The sequence below is a fragment of the Orycteropus afer genome, unplaced genomic scaffold (genome assembly GCF_000298275.1).
Source record: "Orycteropus afer afer isolate SDZICR_OR568_19922 unplaced genomic scaffold, OryAfe1.0 scaffold00013, whole genome shotgun sequence".
Taxonomy (NCBI): domain Eukaryota; kingdom Metazoa; phylum Chordata; class Mammalia; order Tubulidentata; family Orycteropodidae; genus Orycteropus; species Orycteropus afer.
Window position 1 is genome coordinate 10,237,602 of NW_006921600.1, and position 19,509 is coordinate 10,257,110.

At 45.6% G+C, this 19,509-nt stretch overlaps 1 protein-coding gene across 1 annotated transcript in view; it reads right to left on the reverse strand.

Annotated features, from left to right (window-relative positions):
- VASH2 (vasohibin 2) overlaps positions 1–19,509 on the reverse strand; it is a 52,165-nt gene that overhangs the window by 10,765 nt on the left and 21,891 nt on the right. The window contains exons 5-6 of the mRNA XM_007952675.2: positions 16,320–16,701; positions 14,737–14,852 (exon numbers count right to left, since the gene is read on the reverse strand). Of these exons, the coding sequence (XP_007950866.1) occupies positions 14,737–14,852; positions 16,320–16,701 (498 nt within the window). The remainder of the gene's footprint in view (positions 1–14,736; positions 14,853–16,319; positions 16,702–19,509) is intronic.

The following is a 19,509-nucleotide window of genomic DNA, read 5'->3' on the forward strand; positions in this document are numbered from 1 at the left end:
AATATTGTATTAGTCCATTATTGTAAAAGTTAAGGAAAGGTTTATCTATAGAAGGAAATTTTCTTTGTTGGTTACCATGGGAGGGGAGGGGAGTGAACGTGGTTAGATAGATAGAGATAAGTATTGATTTGGGTGAAGACAATGGCAATGTATCAAATGTGAGTGACCAATATGGCAGCATTGAGGATGAGAAAGACATAGAGAGGTACATGAGAGGTAGAGACAACAAATATGAACCCTTTTGCACATACAGTACTGCGTTGTTAGTGAAGGCAAGCATGGGTATATAGTTGGATAGAGGGGTGGACAGGCTGAACGATTAGGTATATCTATGAAATGGGGAGGGTATCCAGGAACATGTATAGGGTTGGCAGACAATGGTCCTATAAGTTTATGTCAGTGATCAGAATTCCCAGGTGTATAGTAGAGCTGACAAGGGGCAAGGTTGTGGTCACTGCTTGGTTGCAGCCTAAAGAATAACCTAGAATCTGCAAAACACCACATAACATGGATGAACTTGGAGGACATTATGGTGAGTGAAATAAGTCAATCACAGAAGGACAATTATTGTATTAGTCTGTTATTATAAAAATCAAGGAAAAGTTTATCTATGGAAGGAAATTTTCTTTGTTGGTTATCAGGGGTGAGAGGGAAGGGGAGGAAACATTGATAGATAGGTAGAGATAAGTATTGATTTGAGTGAAGAGAAGGGCAGTGTACCAAATGGGAGTGATCAACATGGTGGCATTAAGAGGAAGACATAGGTCCATGGGAGGTACAGACAACAAAGATGAACCCTTTGCACATACAGTACTCAGTGGTCAGTGAAGGCAAACGGGTATACGGACGGATAGATGGGTAGACAGGATGAAGTATTAGGTATGTCTATGAAGTGGGAGCGTACCCAAGACCATGTATAGGGTTGGCAGACAGTGGTTCTATAAGAGTACTTGTATGATCTGAATTCCAAGGTGTATAGTAGAGCTGACAAGGGGCAAGGTTGTAGTCACTTCTTGGTCACAGCCAGCTACCCAGAGGGACCAAGTAGTTGAACCTGTGGGCTTGGGACTATAGTAACAGGGGACATCAAGCTCAATTGGCATAACATACTACACAAAACATTGTTCCACCTCCTACTTTGGCGAGCAGTAACTGGGATCTTAAAATCTTGCAAGCAGCCATCTAGATGTAATGATGGGTCTCTCCTTGTCCAGAGCAAAGAAGAATGAAGAAAACCAAAGATTCATGAAAAAAATTAGTCCTAGTGACTGATACACCATGTGATCTGTAGCCTATAGGACTATGAGACCAGAAGAACTAGATGATGCCTGGCTACCAATGTCAACCACTTGGGGGGATCTATGGAGGAGATCCTGGATAGAGAGGGAGAACAATGTGGGGGAAAAAAAAAGAATCATTTGGAAAAAAAATGGGGGACCAGGTTTGCTGGTCTGATAGAGCCTGATGGAACCACTGAGACTATGGTCCCTAGCTGCCCTTCAGGTCTGGAATTGAACCCACACCTGTGGCTTCCAGCCAAGCAAAAGACAGGCAAATGAATTGAACATTTACCTGAGATAGATACACTCCTTGGAGAAAACAATCATGGGAGAAAGTAGGGCTGTTTATGCACAGGGAGACAGCTCAGGGGGCAGGGGTGCATGGATGGACACAGGGAAGAGGTGACTGTTGGGAGGAAGTGGGAGGGGAGCTGGTGCATTGTGGTGAATTGTGGTCAATGTCATGAGACAAAGTGTATGTGAACTGGTGTATGGAAAGTGAATTTGCTCTGTAAATTTTCACCCAAATCACACACACAAAAAAAAAAAGAGAGAGAGAAACAGTAGAACTGCCCCATAGGATTTCCAAGGCTGTGAATCTTTACAGAAGTAAATCACCTCATCTTTCTTCCAAAGAATGGCTGGTGGGTTCAAACTGCCAACCTTTTGGTTAGCAGCCAAGCTCTTCAAGTACTGTGCCACCAGGGTCTCTGTTATTTTGGCCAGTTACCTGACTCCTTTACTTTGGAGCCCTATAGTCCTGAGGAAAAGAATTTCCACATTTTTCATAGTTTGTGTGTTCCAAAAACTTCACCTTTTACCTTCACCTGTGTTCTGCTATTGGCATCCTTGAAAATATACGAAATTTAATTTGGGTTTTTTGGCCTCCTTTTTTCTAAATTTTTCCTTAGAATTTATACCAATTCCCCACATCCAACAGGTGCCAAGGTATTATAAAATAGCCTTTATATAAGCACTTAGCATTTGCCAGGCACTGTTCTTAGAAGGTTACAAAGATTCATTAATCCTCACCATAACCTTATGGGGTGGATACTGTTATTACCTGTTTTACAGAGGAGGAAACAAAGGCTCTGAAAGGGAACTTGCTCAGTCATATGGCTAGCAAGTAGTGGAGCCAGAGCCTGTCCCCAGACAGTATGAATTTAGAGCACATGCCCTTAACTATTCTTCTTCAGTCAATCAAAAGAGCCTCTCAAGCATCGGAGGACACCACAGACATTCCTTCTTCCACACCTTGGCTTATGCTCTTCTCTGTGTGGAATGCTTTCCCCTTATGTACTTGTTATCCTTCAAGATCCAACCCAAGTGCCACTTCTTCCATGAAATGCTTCCAGACTCCCTACACAAACCATTGTTTATTTCTCTGTATTTGATTGCACTTTCTCTTGTAGACCTGTTACAGACTCCTGCCGATTTCTAATCCTTGTGGACAGCTTGAGAGCAAAGAACAAGTAAATTCATCTGTTAAATCCCACTGCTGAATTTCTAGTATCTCTCAGATAACTTTGGTTCTTACTAATGTGTAAATAGGAGCTCTGCCTAAGGCATTTGACTGCTTACCAGAAGGTTAGTGGTTCAAACCCACCAGCCACTCCTCGGAAGGAAGGTTGGGCAATCTACTTCCATAGTGATACCACCTCAGAAACTCAAGGAGGGGTTGCTATGAGTCAGGTTCGACTCAATGGCACATAATAACAACAACATGTAAAAGGCTGATAGGGTTTCATGTTACTTTTATCATGGAATATTTTCATTTTAACAGAGACAGAGTCCTATGCCAGCAATTGAAGTTACCATGAGAGCACTCAGAATTAGCAAGTAGGAAGAATAGTTTTTCTGAACAAAAGAGACCTTAGCTTTACCCCCGCAGAGCCAGCGGAACCTGCTTACTTGTAAAGCTGCATGTGATTCTTCACTACCTTGTCTCCTCTCTCCTCTGGATCTCTACCCCCACCCTTCCCACCTCTTCCTCAGAACAAACCAAACTTGCTGCCATCAAGTCGATTCTGATTCTGACTTATAGCAACACCCACTGACTCCTAAGTACCTAGAACCCAGGTGAGGAAAAAGGTTAAATATGGCAGAAAAAGAATTAAACTGAGATTCCTGATGAACTGCCCCAAAGTTGGAACCCTTTTCTTTTGCAGCAACAGTGGCTGCCATCTCCTGCCTGGTGAAGGGCAGAAGTGGGTTATCACAGCTTGCCACCTGCCTGTCGGCCCAGCCAGAAATCCCAGTTAGGCCTTGCCAGCTCATCCCAGGGCCAGAGCTGGGTGAGCTGCTATATGTGGAGAGGTCCAGTGCTCCACCAGCTAAAATTAGAACATTACAAGGGGGTTTATTTTTAAGAAACACAAGCACCAAAAGGATGATTCAGCTGGGCTTGCATTTGCCCAGAACCTTTCATCAGATCCAGGGTGATTGTTTTAGACTCAACAGCATATTTCTCCAAACCCCTCCCCAGTCCAAACAAGGGAAAGACATCAAAGGGTTTTCCTTTTGGAAAGCTCTCAGGTGACCATCTGCTTTGGGAGTGAGGAGTAGGAGGCATTATTTAAGATTCCTTTGAACTCACTAGCCTTTGACTCACTTTGTGGAAGAAGGTAGGGGCCACTTCTCTCTCCACACAAACAGATGAACCTAGCCTCATTTGTCATCATGTAAATGTATCCAGGGTGAAAGCCTGATGGCCTGATCCCAATTTCCCTGTTGACCCTGACTGATCTGCATTCTGGGAGCAGAGCCATTGAGTCAGCCATGGCAGAAGCTGCCCAGAGGGGAAGGCAGGTTGGGGAGGAGTAGGGTGGTGGTTCCACAGACAAGTTACACTGTGAAACACTACTACTATTCACCACTGCTACCTAAACCTTGATGGTCTGGGGAGTGTGAGCCATCTCCTAAGTATGCCAAGTGTCACATCAAGTCTTTTACACACTCTGAGGCAGCCTCAAGGCCAAGGAAGAGCTCAACAGGATTGGATGTTGGTGAAGTGACTAGAAGCCTCAGAACCAGAAAGTGAAGGCAGCATGTTGAGGACTGAAGTGGAGACATCACTACCTCTTGGGATGTACATACATGTAGATGTGTGTGAGAGACTGGGTTTAATAAAAAGCAGCAGCAAGTGGAAGGAGAGCTAGAAGGGTTCTGCCTGGGCCACCAGCTTTCTTACCTGAACCACTGGGTAAGTGTGGCATCTGAGGTATCTCCTCTCCTCACTTCCCAATAACTCTCTCTGCCCAGCTGCTGTTGGGCAGGATGGGTCCAAGGACACTAGTGGCAGCCATTAAAGCTGGGCCCCTGAGGCTTGCTTGACTCATTCATGGGAATTTATTAAGCAGCACTTTGAGCCAAGTACACTGCTAGGTATTCAAGTTACCAAAACAATGGCTCTCAATGGAGCCAAGATCCCTTTCTTCTGATAGGCATTTACCTCTTGCTCCTCCCCTACATGTGAGGTACTTCAGGGACACGGGCCATCTGCCCTAGAAGGTTGTCCAGTTCAGGACTGCATGATAGGGAAGGACAGACAGCAGCCAGTCATTCATGCTTCTTCTTCCTGTTCCCTCCCATTCACAACTCCAGGGGGTGGGGGCATGCACTTGCCCACACATTCATTTGCAATAAAAGTGTAACTCTAACATTGACCTTTAGTCCTCACCGTTAACTGAACCCCCATCAAGTCAATTCTGACATACACTGACCCTGTAGGACAGAGTAGAATGGCCCCATAGTTTCCAAGGCTGTATATCTGCAGGAGCAGACTGCCTCATCTCTTTTCCATGGAGCAGCTGGTAGGTTTGAACTGCTGACCTTTTGGTTAGCAGCCAAATACTTTAACCACTATGCCACCAGAGCACCTTTCATTGTTAAGGGCCTGGAACAGATTAAATCACGGGTGATGCTGGCTCAGCATTTAGAAGTTTAAGCAGAGACCAAAGGTCCTCCTCTCTTGTCAGGTCTGGTGGGAATCAGGTCAGGACCGATTTAGGATGGATGACCTAGTTGGGTAGGCCACAGAAGCAGTCTGGCCTGAGCAGAGGAGCACTAAGATAGGAGTGGCTGTTCACACCTGTCACCCTCACTCAAGGCCAGCCCTGCTCCCCCCTCACATTCCTTACTGCTTAGGACTGCAGGCACTGCTGCAGGCAGCTGACAGGGCAGACAGCTGGAGTTATGTAAACAGACAGGCCTCAGCCAAGAGAGACTCTCTAGCTCTTTGCCCTTCTCTTCAGGCCTCCCCCAGGCGGGAGGCTCTGGCTAGCGACCAAGAGCCACAGGCCACTGATTGAGAAGCTGTCTGAAAGCAGCTGCCAGGCTTTGATCTCCCCTGTCCTTTCTGTTGCTGTGAACCCCTCAGCTCTGGGAATGCTGACCCTGCCTGACCATCTACAAAGGCCAGATCACGGAGGCTCTTCACTTATTCTGCCAGAGGCAATCGTTCCTGATAAGCCCCATCTTTTCTACTGGTTTCTTCAAGCATCCTCACAGACCCTGCTGTTGTTAGCTGCTTGAAGTCAGCCCCCAGCCATGGTGACTCCGTGTACAATGGAACAAAACACTGCCCAGTCCTGTGCCATCCCCCTCATTGGTTGCAGATCAGACTGCTGTGATCCACAAGGTTTTCACTGGCTGATTTTTGGGAGTAGATTGCCAGGTCTTTCTTCCTAGTCTGTCTTGTCTGGAAGCTCTGACAGGTGTGAGTGAGGCTGGCCTTGAATGAGGGTGACAGGTGTTCAGCATGAGAGTAACACATAAGCCTCCACTGAGAGATGGGTGGTGGCTGTGCATGAGGTGTGTTGGTCAGGAATCAAACCCAGAACCCCCACACGGAAGGTAACAATTCTACCAATGAATTAGAACTGCCGCCCAGGACCCTTGGACCATACATAAGGCCCAGGTGGACATTTTCTGGGCTTCTGGAAATAAATTCCCTATCATCTTGGAGGTTTCACTTTTCTCTTCATAGCCTTCTGTATGGTCAGTAACTGCAACCCCCTAAAATGGCTCCCAGACTCCATGTTGTTTAGCCAAGCCTGTAAGAACTATAAGCCATTTCCCCTATCTCCCTTTGTCATGTATTCCCGTTCCTCTGTGTCATGTATTATTAACCCCCTTCCCTGTAACCCATCCTTAGTATTATTAACCCCCTTCCTTAACCCATCCTTAGAATAGTTTCAAGCCATACAGGTGGTGGTCGTAGGGCACTGCCCTGGGGCCCCCTCTCAATCGGGTCCCAGTGCCACCAAGTCTGAAACCAGTTACATAACCCTCCATTCCCAGTCACATAGTCCCCATCCCCAGTTCCTCAAACTCAGGTATAAGTATCCCTGGTAAGTGGGAGGGGGTTAGCGGTCATCTTGGACCCATGCTGGCCCACTGCCACTGGACGCTGATTGCTAGCAACGTTTGTCAGCAAGCCTGCTTTCTTTATCTGTATAATCCTCTCTCCCTATTCTTTTGTTTCTCTTCTGAATAAACATTCATGTCTCTGACTATGGCCCCTGGGAAGTTTTTTGGACTTGTGCTACTTACTCAGGAGGAAGTTTTAACTTCCTTGGGAAATTCCCATAACACCTTCTTAGTTTTCTCTTCTTTTCTTTTTGTTCCCCCTCTACCTAAGGACATGTTCTCCTTTCCACCCTAGGATCTTTTCTCATTTGAGGTGTAAGGAAAGTAACTCTTTGGACACCTTCAATGTACATCTTCAATGTAACTAGACTACGAAAAAAAATGTATTCTCTATGACATCATTATACAGTCGCTGGCCTATGGAGCACAGTTCTACTCTGAAACACACGGGGTCACCATGAGTTAGATCAACTCAACAACTAGTTTGGTTTTGAGTATTTGGGGCACTCACTCAGCCAGATGCCTGGAGCTAGGTAATCCTTCATTACAAAAGGGAGCAGGAATTCCAATTTCCTATGTATGGCTTTGCAGTGAAGACGGCTTTATGTATCTTAATGGGCTTCTGGGAACCTGAGGGACTCTAACAGAGAGAGCAAAGCCCACTAGAGCTGCCACAGAGAAACATGAAGAGGAAATATGAAAAAAGAAATCAAAGAGGAAAAGAAACATCAACAGCAAAGAGAAGAGGAGAGACAGGGGGAAAAGGAGCTACACAGAGGAGAGAAGACAGAGGTTCTCCTGGGTCCTCAGGGACTCTTGTGCTAGTTGATAAGAATGTTTCATGTGGTCATTTCAATGGGCATGAGTGCTGCTTTCTTGCTAACACAGGCAGCTGAGCCATAAAACCCCTGTCCACTCACTCCTGCCCCCACTAGGCTCAGGTCACAGGCAGCAAGTCAAGATCGTGAACTGTCAAAGAGGAAAGAACCTCAGAGAGTATTCGTATTCTCAGTGGGGGTGCTATTAACATTTTACTATTATTGTTTTATGTTGGTTAGATTTATAGTGAGCCTTTACTATGCTCTGGCACTGTACTTCATGTGGAGAATCTCGTATTTTATTAAAGCACCACAACCTACTACAGGTTATGTACTATTAACCCATATATTGTTGTTAGAGGTAGCTGAGTTGATCCCAACTCACAGTAACCCCATGTATGTCACAGTAGAACTATGTTCCATAGGGTTCCCTCCTATTTTTTTTAAATCATTTATTTTTTTGTTACTATTGAAAATGTACATAGCAAAACATACATCAATTCAACAATTTCTACATGTATGCATGATAAAAACCAAATCAAACTCACTGCCATTGAGTCGATTCCGACTCATAGCGACCCCCTTTGGGTTTCCGAGGCAGTAAATCTTTACAGAAGTAGATTACGCAGTCTTCCTTCCATGGAGTGGCTGGTGGGGTTGAACCACCAACCTTCTGATTATCAGTCAAATGCCTTAGGCGCTACATCACCAGAGATCCTCTGTATGAATGATAGTGACATTCATTACATTCTTCAAGTTGTTCAACTATTCTCACCCTCTTTTCCCAAGTTGTTCCTCTCCCATTAACATAAACACACTGTCTCTAAGCTTCCTGTCTACCTTTTGAATTGTCAACTGGATCCCATATAAACTAAAAACTCACTGCTGTCGAGTTGAATGCGACTCATAACGACCCCTCCCTTGGGTTTCTGAGGCAGTATCACTACAGAAATAGATTGCCCAACCTTCCTTCCGAGGAGTGGCTTGTGGTCTGAACTGCCAGCTTTCTGGTTAGCAGTCAAGTGCCTTAGGCACCATGCCACCAGTGTTTCTGGATCCCATATTGATAGCTCTTTAAATGAGCACAGTGCTCAAGGCAGACATTCTTTATTAATTAAGCTGAACTACTATTTGATTTAAAGAAGACTTCAGGGGACATTTTTGGCTTAAGGTTTAAACATTGTCTAGGGCAACAGTTTTGGGCGTTCAACTACCTTCATAGGCTCTAGAAAGTCTGGATATCATGAGAAGTTGAAATTCTGTGCTGCATTCCCCCTGCCCTTTGATCATAATTCTTTTACAGAATGTTTGATCAAAACATTCAATGTGCTGTTGGCATTTTAGATGGGATGGTTCTTTTTTAGGCAGGACGGTCCTTAGCTATGCAGGACATTGACCATCTCTGGCCCTGGACCATAATGGGGAGCTCCCTCTATCACTGTGATGAGCAAAAACACTCCCCCCCATCACATTTCTAAACTTTCACCCCCAGAGGGCAACTGAGCCCTAGTTGATAACCTCTGTGAACTCCCTTCTGTGAAGATCTTCAAGAAAACTGAGGCCCAGGGTTGTAAAAGAGTTGGTTTAAGTCCACAGAGGACTTTTTAAACATGGGATCTCAACCAACAACTCCCTATCTCTTTAAGAACCACAGGAAAAAACCCGACTGTTCTGTGGTGAAGATGCTTTAAACACTCCAGGGAGGCAGAGTATAAGAAAGGATTACATGGGTGGAGGAGGTGGGGGAGTCCCCATTTCCCTCTTGAAAGTTTGTCTCAGCTGATGCTACTGCAGTTGTTGCTGCATGACCTCCCACTCAACTGACTCTCTTTTGTCAACCCAGTGACACTGATCCTCCTCTCTAAAAAGGATTATTCACACAAGTGCAAAAATGGAGAGGAATTCAGGACTGGAAATAGCCCCAGCTGTAGGGAGGAGGTGGATGGGGATATAAAGGCACTAAAATTATCTACACACCGACAGGGGCTGGGACCCCATAGCTAATAGGCCTCTTGCCTGTTATAGTAAATTTCCACCTGTTAGGCCACTCCCAAGCTTCATGATGGCACCCAACGCATTTAGAAATGACTTGCTGGCCTTATGTAATGCTGAAATAATAACACAATGACAGAGCCACCAAATCCTTTGTCCTGACTCTCCTGCAGAAGAATCTCCAGAGTTTGGTGGAGTTGTTGGATCATGGATCATGATCATGTTGGTCATTTTCTCACTTCTTCACCAAAAGCAAGATTACCTGGAGAAAAACATGCTTGCTGGAAGCCATGGGTAGAAGCTGAGAAGCTGCTTTTCTCCATGCATCCTCTAGGGACCAGGGTGTCCTGGGTTCTAGTCTGTAGCAATGGCAGAAACAGGCATCTGGAGAGGGAGGGAGGTGTTTGGTGCTCTAGTTCTTCTTGGGGTCCCCAGCTCTCAAAACCTTTATTTTGCTCTCATCTTCTGCATTTCTGTTCCCTCTCCTCCTACATTGTAGCCCGTGCCATCTCTTCCCCAGCCCCATAACTCAGAAGTCAGGGTTTAGGAGGAACTGGAAAGAGACTCTTCCTTCCTCATACTACCTCAATACATTTTAAAACTTCAGCCAAGATAGTTGCCCTCTTGATTCCCTATGCATCCTCCAAGCACTGGGAAAGGAGAAGAGAAATGGCAAGGGAAGGGCTCTGCTACCAAAAATATCATGGATTTGCTCCTATGAAACTGTCCACATGAACCCAAAAGCTACTTGGGCTTCCTCTTCCCACTTAGCGTTTAGATGTTCAAACTGGTTCAAGGCCACCTTGCCCTAGTTGTAAAAACAAAAGAAAACCCTCAAACTTTTGTGACCTATTGAGAGGAGTTTATGAGGGAGGACTCCTAGGAATCAGTTCTCTCCACCAGGAGAGAGGGCTTCAGGGCAGGTCATGGGCCTGGGAGATTCAGGGGCTGGCTGCAGCCACTCCTGACCATTTCTGAAAAGCTTGTTTTCACTGAACCATGAGTAATCCCTTCTGTGCTCCTGAGGCCTCTCCGTTGGGGCTGGGGAGCAATTTCCTCTAGGCATGGAGGGAGGATGATGAAAGAGAATCTTTATCTCCCAGCAGGCCTTCCTTCCTGCCCCCTCTGGGACCACTCCCTCTTCCCTGGTCTTTCTCCCCACTCCCAGGCCCATTCCAAAGCTTCAGGTGGGCAGTCTGACCTCAGAAGGGCAGGAGGGGAGAAGGTGAGTGAGGCCCCGACACTAAAAGGTACTTTTCACTCACAACTGCAGCAGTCTAACAGCTGTCTTCTGCAGGTGCAGGTGCAGTCGGTTGCCTTGGCTGAATGACAAAGTAGCCAGAGATTAGGGTATGGAGCATGGCCTAGGAGTGACTGAGGAGTGGGCTTCTCTGTCTGACTCCACAGAGGATGACAAAATGGGACCTCCCTGACTGACTTCAGTGGGGTCTGAGCATGAAAGCCAGGTAAGGCCAGACCTTCCAAATTCACCTCAGCAACTTCATTATCTGGAGGCCCATTAGGTCAATGCTGAAACCTTGAGTCATCACGCCTAATGGTCTCCTCTGTTTCCCGCAGCAGACTCCATACTTTCACCCTGACATCCTGTTACTTTCTTTGGTCAACCCTACCTTGATGCTGGGAGCTCTGGTGACATAGTGCCTAAGGCACTTGACTGCTCACCAGAAGGCTGGCAGTTCAAACCCACGAGCCACTCCTCGGAAGGAAGGTTGGGCAATCCTACTTCCGTAGTGATACTGTCTCAGAAACCCAAGGAGGATCGCTATGAGTCGGAGCCGACTCGACGGCAAACAACAACAACAACAACCTTGATGCTACAATTCTTGATTAATCAGACACAGCTGGAAATGTGCTGATGGAATCAGTCGTTGTTGTTATGTGCCGTCGAGTCAGACCCGACTCATAGCGACCCCTCCTTGGGTTTCTGAGGCGGTATCACTATGGAAGTAGATTGCCCAAGCTTCCTTCTGAGGAGTGGCTGGTGGGTTTGAACCTCCAGCCTTCTGGTTAGCAGTCAGCAGTCTCTAAGTGTGATCAGCATCACCTGCAAACTTGTTAGAAATGCACATCCATCTCCAGCTGGGCCCTTATTCTGTGTGCAGCCTTTTCTTCACCGTGTACTAATAATTCTGCCCTCTCCTCCTCATTCTTAACCAGTTAACTCAGCCTCCTTCACTGGCATAAAAAACAGAAACCAATTGCTGTTGAGTCTATTCCAACTGGCAGAATAGAAGCCCTTTCATGTACAGTCTATCAACTTCCACCTCCTCATCTACTCCAAACACTTCCTAGTCTCCCCTCTTTTTTTTTCTTTTTCCCCTTTACTCTTGTTCCCTCTCTAAGCTAGGCATGTAGCTTTTAAGCTCATTAAACTCCTCAAACATTTTGCTCTATTAATTTACCTTTCTGTTGTTAAACTTTAATTTCTTCATCCTGGTTCTTTCTGCTTTGCCTCCAAAGGCACCCTGTCTCTCTTATTCGAGAGGAAATCCCCAAAAGAATTCTATACCTTCTCTGATCTCCCTCCCTTGTGCAGGTGAGAAAACTGGGACACAGAGAAGTAAGTGGTTTGCCCAAAGTCCCAAGATAGCTTATGGCAGTATTGGGATTAGAAATAGTGCTGGGTTTCCTGAGTCTCTGCTCCGTGCTCATTTTTGATAAAATAATCCTTGCCTGCTCTCTTACTTCCTGTTCACGCTCCCTCTCACTGTCTGCTTCTAGCCCCTCAGCCTTTTCAACACTGCATCCCCCAAAGTCACTAAATGCCACAGCTTCCTCTGCTTCTCTTCCATGTCACAGCTGTCTTCTACAGATGCAGGTGTGCCCCGTCACACCCTGGATCTCATCGAGCTTATGCCTTTCTCATCTCCTGTTCTGGTTCTTTCAGCAGCTTCTAGAATGCTCCTCCTTAAATTCCACAGTCCCAATTCAAACTCAAGTGCGTCCTCCCTTCTTCTCAAACAACAGCAACAACAAAAACAACCACCACTACCTAGCTTATCATCCTGATGTTTGTTCCCACAGCCAGTTTCTAAGAACTTATTGACTTTATCATCACCAGGCAATCACAGTTAACTTCTCTGGTTAAAAATTTAACATTCCGTCAAACCAGCCATGAGACATCAGAGGGGCAGCATTCACACTGAGGGAAAGCTGGACAGCCAGGAATGCATAGATAAGAGGGGCCCGGGAAGGGGGTAGTCACAGGCAGAGGAATATAGGAGAGTTTTTTATGGTTGGAGATGGTAAGACAGAGCCATGAAATCAAACGTCCATGAACTGTTGAATGTAAAACAAATCTGCTTTGTAAATTTGCACCCAAAACACAATTTAAAAACAAAAAACAAAAAAAAAAACTTAACATGCCTCTGACTTGGTAGTTCCTATGGACTTGAGTAAAATGGATCTAAACAGGAATCACCTTAAAAACCAACAGCTCTCATTCTGCCCATGCACCCTTTGCCCTAGCCCCAGTTCCATCACTGAACAGTTAGGCTTTCACATGCTCCAGAGTCTACGGGAAGAGCCTGGCATTGTAGCACACTCAACATCTGCTGGAGATGGAATGCTCCAAAGGGAATGGCTCAGTCCCATCCGGGCAGCAAGGGTAACAAATGAGATTCAAGTATGCTCCTCCCCTCCTTTATAAGTGGCCAGATTCCTCCTTCTGGGTCACTCACTCTATGCTAACTGACCACTGAGAAGGGTTCACAGTCTTCTGAGGCAACTGTCAACGTGTTCAGTGATAGCAATTAATGGATGTTCGAATCTGAAAGGAAGAGAGATAGGGCTGGGCCAGGGTCAGGGGTCAAGGGTGGTGGTCAACATAGGCTGAGGGTTAGAAGCCCACACAAGAAAGGTCTGAAGCCTTCCTGCTGCCTAAAAGGACAAATCTGTGCTGAAACCATCTTAAGCCCCAGCTTCTCTTATATCCAATGTTCCTATTTTGTTATTTCTCCCTTTTCAAATCCTAAACACTAGTCATTTTAGCCAAGGCCCTTCTGGCTATCAAGGCTGAACCTTGGAAATGGCCATGGGGAGTGGAATGAGGAAAAGCAGGGGGCCTTCCTTGGAACTGAAAATGCTCAGTTCTGTTCTGCTTGTCCAAAAACAGAAGCTCCTACTGCCATCTCCCTCTGGTCAGGGGACTTTTGAGTTCTCGCCCCAGTTCCATCACTAACCAGTTAAGGGACTTAGTATAAGATGAACTTTTTATGTTCTGGTTTCTTCATCTGAAAAAGATGTATAAAACTCTACCTGTTTACCCTGCAAGACTGATGTGAAAAGAATAATATATCTGTGAAAAAGTCATTCACCATTAATAAAGCACTCTCATTACATTTGATCCTGACAACAACCTTGTGAGACAGGCAGGGGAAGTGTTCTTAGCCTCACTGACAGAGCAGAAAATGAAGGCTCCCAAAGGATGAACGATGCCCAGGCTTCATGGCTAATATGCAGTAGAGCTGGGGCTCAACCTAGCCCTCTGTGCACTGCATCAAGTGGTGCCTGGCATAGTGATAGGCTCATATGACACAGAACGCTATTATTAATTAAAGTATTATTTTTCCAGTCTCTTTATAGCTCAGATATTTGCCAATGGATTATTGCTGGCTACTTTGGGAAGCCTCAGAGTCTCTAATCTGTCACTTCTTAAGCGGTTCAATTTGACCCCAGAATTAGGTGTGGACTTACCACCCTCAGGGCTAAAATAGGGGAGGGCAGAGTTGGCCAAGGGAGAGGATGTGACTGTGGCTATTTCTGATGCTACCATCTACTGATGGTGATCACACTTTCTGCTGGGCTCAGAAGACAATAAAATTTTAGGAAAATTCACAAATTCCACCCACTCCATTTTATGGGTCAGAAAACTTAAGCCCAGAAAGATTACATGACTTGCCCAAGCTCACATATCTCATAAGTGGCTGCGCTGGTTCCAGAACACAAGTTTCCTACTTCTAGGTCCAGTACTCCTTCCATGCTGCCTGGTTTCAAGCTATTCTTTCACTCATGCTGTCTAATTTCTCCCTCCATTTGTGTGTACAACAGACAGTCCACAGAGTAGGAACTATGGGAGTGACATGCATGGTGGATCCTTTTCCACATGAGATGTCCCCCGAGTGATGAACGGTCCTCTTGGAGATCAGTCTGATTCAAATGCCAAGCCTAGAACCTAGCTTTGTCCCCATGGGTAAGGACATCCCAAAGAGAGTGTGAGTATGGCGTGGAGCTTGGGAGAAGAAAATACTACTCACGATTTGTCTCGTCTGCCGAGCCGTCTTGGGGGGCTTGCCTGTCTCCTGCGGGGGGACAGGGATTTTCCCCGGCTTCTCACTTGGGTAGGAGACTGGGCACTTGCAGGTTTCAGAATCTGAAGGAGATAGGAGGCATCACCATACTAGTTCCTGAAGGACCCCACCCTCATGTCTTCCTATCACACAGCCCCTAGCTCTTTCAAGATACCATAGTTTAGAAGCCACTGAGCAGGAAATCTTCCAAAGGATGAGGTCTGAGACAGAGATGCTGCTCTCTCACTCTGCACTGGCAAGAAGCAAGGAGGCCACGTCCCAGAGGGTAGTATGAATGACCACATGTGCCCCCTCCTCCTTTTCCAGGGCAGAGAGAGGGACAGAGCCCAAAGCATCAAGCTCCTGGAGCTGTGTCTGGATGCTTGCCAAGCTGCTCTCCTCTTGAAGGCAATGTCCCATTTACACCTCCCCAGAAACCATCTTCTTCTTCCTCCAACTCTCCCGTCCATGCACATGTACAGAGTGCTTTTATCAATAATCCCTACTCAAGGTCCCACAGAGGGACAATGGCAAGTCCTCAGGTGTTACACATAACCATGCCTGAAGTCCACATAATCCCTTTCTCCTCAGTGTATACACAAGTCTTCTTCCAGTGACTCCATAGCCCTGGAGGGACAAGGATAAGGGAGCATCATGTCACCTTGGAAATGATAATGGTAGAGAGAAGGATTTATGAGTATAGACTTTAAAAGGCCAGCATAGGGAATGGTCTTCTTTTTGTTACTGTGACATGAGATCAGAACTTTACACCAAAGGGCTTTGCAACTTACAAAGCAAAACAGAGATAGCATGTGACTCTATATCCTATAAAGAAAGGTAGCCAATTCATCTTGGTTTGCCTGGGACTCTCCTAGTTTTAGTAATGAGAAGCTCATATCCTGGGAAACCCTTCTAGTCTCAGAAAACTGGGATGGCTGGTCACACTACTGGAAGGCCAAAACAACAAAACTAGAGCTTCATTATAAAATGATGAAGATTTTAGATTTGATTTCAAGATATTGCCTTAACTATAATATCTAAAATGGTTCTTTGCTCTTATTTTTAAAACATAGCAATGACTGTGAAGATGGCACGGTGTTTCATGCTGTCGTATGAGCCAGAACTGACTTGATGGCACCTAACAACAACATGTAAAAAGGGGACTTTACTTGTCCATATTAAACAGTAAGTGACTTATCTGTTTTGCTTCATTAGGGTGGCCAGTGAGCAAGATAATGTCAAGGAACTTTTGAGCACCCCAGATACATGGGGCATGTAGCAAAAGGGAGGGAGGGAAGGAGAAGTAGAGAAAGAGTGAGAGAATGAATGGGGATGGAGCTCTTTTGCATCACTCATTTATCTTCCCTGCTATTGTAGTTGTCACTTAGTGACCCTAAAGGACAGACTAGAACTTCCCCAGAGGGTTTTCTTGGCTTCAATCTTTATGGAGGCAGATCATTAGGTCTTTCTCCCATGGAGCTGCTGAATTGCCAAACTTTTGGTTAGCAGCTAAGTGCTTAACCACTACACCATGTGTTCCACGCACCTACCTTCATTCTCATGTCCCTGGCGTACTTCTCCAGCTCCTTCCTTATGTCAGCCCTCAACATCTTTGAGACATTGAGGACTAGCTGCTTCCACTCAATGGGCTGGAAGCTATGAGGCTCATGGGGGACGTACAGCCCAATCTTGACCTTCTTGACTGTGTGCAGGTATTTCTTGTAGGAGTCTTCAAAGTCAAAGATGAGGTCACTCAGAGTCCGAAAGGTCAGTGGCTTGTCCATCAACTCAGCCCTTCGGCTCATGCCCAGGGAGCCATAGCGGCCATTGCAATAAATTCCCAGCACAACGTGGTGAAAGTAGTTTCCTGAGAAGTAGGTTTTAAAGCTGATGGGAAATCGCTCAATGGAAGGCTGCCCGTTGGTTAAGTATCTTAGACCATCCAAGTCAAGGAAGGGAAAGGCAGCTTTAAAAATTCACAGAGCTCTGGCCTCCCAAGAAAGAAAAGCAGCTCACAGGGGCCAGTGAGTCTGTTCTCCTGCCTTCAAGCAGGCCCATAGCCTACACCTTTTTTAGACCAATTCTTTTATAAAAGGTTCACTTGATCTTTTCAAGTACTTACTATATGGTGCATACCAAAGTCAACTTAATATGCAACAAGGAGAAAACCTGTCACTCTTTTTAGTAATTAAATCAATGCAAAACAAAACAGTAACAAGGTACTATTTTCTTCCTTGGCTTTCTACAGGGGATGAAGAGCTATAGTGAAACTTGCAAAAGCTGGAACTCAACAAGACTGCCTTCTTCTACTGGGTCTTGCAAGTTCTCTGCCTTCAATAGGGTGCAGTCTTACCACTTTTCTATCACTATTAGTGGAAAATACTTGAGTTTTCCTTCTCTGATAGGTTTCTGCTTTGCACAGGTTCCAGCTTTCACAGGTTTCACTCTTTTAAAGCTTTTCACACAACCAGAATATGTGATCAGATCTTGTTACAGAACATTAAATCTGGCTCTTGAAGGGTAATGGGATAGACCAGGAACCGGAGACCACTGCAACGGTCCAGGTGAGAAATGAAAACCAGAATGAAGGCAAAGGCAGTGGAGAGACAAAATTTGTTGATTATCTGGATGCCAATGGTAGGGAGCAGAAAGACGTCAGAACAGCTCTTATCTGCACCTCATCTGCTCCCTTAATTGGCCCTGGCACATCCATGCCAGCAGCTTTACATAGAAAGCTGTCTCCAGCACCCAAACCTCAAGGTTCCACTCAGTTCCTACCCTCTTGGCGTCACACTTTGGCTCTCTCCACTTACTAGATATGTAACCCAGGCTCTTACTATTATCTTAGTTTTGGTCCAGCAACTGTACAGGATATAGCTTCAGTTAACTGGCCCACTGACTCCATGCACTGTAACTATGAACAAGAAATATCACAACCTCGAGTTCATCTAGAAGTCCCACAGGACAGCCTGGCTAGGCCATCTTGTTGTTGTTAGTTGGTATAGACTTAGCCCTCCCAACTCATGGCGACCCTATGTGTTATAGAAGAGAAGTGCTCCATAAGGTCTTCTTGGCTGTAATCTTTGTGGAAGCAGATCACTGGCCTTTCTCCCAAGGTGCCACTGGGTGGGTTCAAACTGCCAACCTTTATGTTAGCAGTTGAGTGCAAATGGTTTGCGCCACCCAGGGACATTTTAGTGACTCCTAGATCCAGGTCTTCTGGAGAGGAATATAAAAAACTCTTAATGCCACCCCTCTGCTGAAAACAGTTGGTGACTCCAGAGTGCTTACAAGGTAAACACTAACCCAGGGTGCTGAACATAGTGCCTTGTGCATGTTGTTGTTGTTATGTGCCGTCGAGTCGGCCCTGACTCATAGCGACCCCTCCTTGGGTTTTCGAGGCAGTATCACTACGGAAGTAGGATTGCCCAACCTTCCTTCCGAGGAGTGGCTGGTGGGTTTGAACCGCCAGCCGTCTGGTTAGCAGGCAAGTGACTTAGCCACTATGCTACCACAGCTGTAGACCCTTGTGCACAGTATGTGCTTTATAATGGGCACAATTCTCCACTCTCTGAGAATTTGTCTTCTATGTAAACCACAACTTGGTATATGTTGCTTTTCTGCTTTAAGAATTTTCAATGTCTGTCACCTTCTCAAGGTCTTAGCCCAAATCCCTAAGCAAAGCCCTACCATGATTTGATCCCTACTCATTTCTTTGTATGGACTCATTTCTCCCACATCCTAAACTGCACACTGGCCTACAGTAGACCCTAGACATTTCTCAAGAATAAACCCTGAAGCCATAAAGAATCCACATGTCATTGTCTATTACTCTCAGCACATAAAACCAAACCAAACTCACTGACATCAAGTTAATTCTGACTCATAGTGACTTTATAGGACATAGTAGAACTGCCCCATGGGGTTTCCAAGGCTATAAATCTTTATGGAAGCAGACTGTCTCATCTTTCTCCCACAGAGTGGATAATGGGTTTGACCCACCAACCTTTTGGTTGTTGTTGTTGTTGTTGTTATGTGCCGTCAAGTCGGCCCCGACTCATAGCGACCCCTCCTTGGGTTTCCAAGGCAGTATCACTATGTAAGTAGGATTGCCCAACCTTCCTTCCAAGGAGTGGCTGGTGGGTTTGAACCACCAGCCTTCTGGTTTGCAGTCAAGTGCTTTAGCCACTATGCTACCAGAGCTCCTACCTTTTGGTTAGCAGCCAAATAAATGCTTTAACCACTACACCACCAGAGGTCCTCAGCACATAAAACCAAAAACCACACCAAACTAACTGCCATCAAGTGAATTCCAACTTAAAGCGGCCCCCATTGGGTTTCCGAGGCTGTAAATCTTTACAGAAGTAGATTGGCCCATCTTCCTTCTGCAGAGCAGCTGGTGGGTTTGAACTGCTGGTCTTTTGATTAGCAGCCAAATGCCTTATCTACTATGCCACCAGAGCTCCTTTCAGCACATAAAGTCCCTCATAATATGAAGTCAAATATAACTAAAATTTTAAATGATCTCTACATTACAAAGCCATGAGGCCAAAGTGATATATAAGACTTTTTTAAAAAATACGCTCCCAAACACTCTGTTGAATTGTATTTCTCCTGTAGTAATTAATAACTCCTTCAATGCCTTCACTCACATATCCTCTTCCTAGTGTGGGACACTCAAACGTGGCAGAGGTCTTTGGTGTCTCATAAGGATCATAGATGGGGCAATCTACTTCTGTA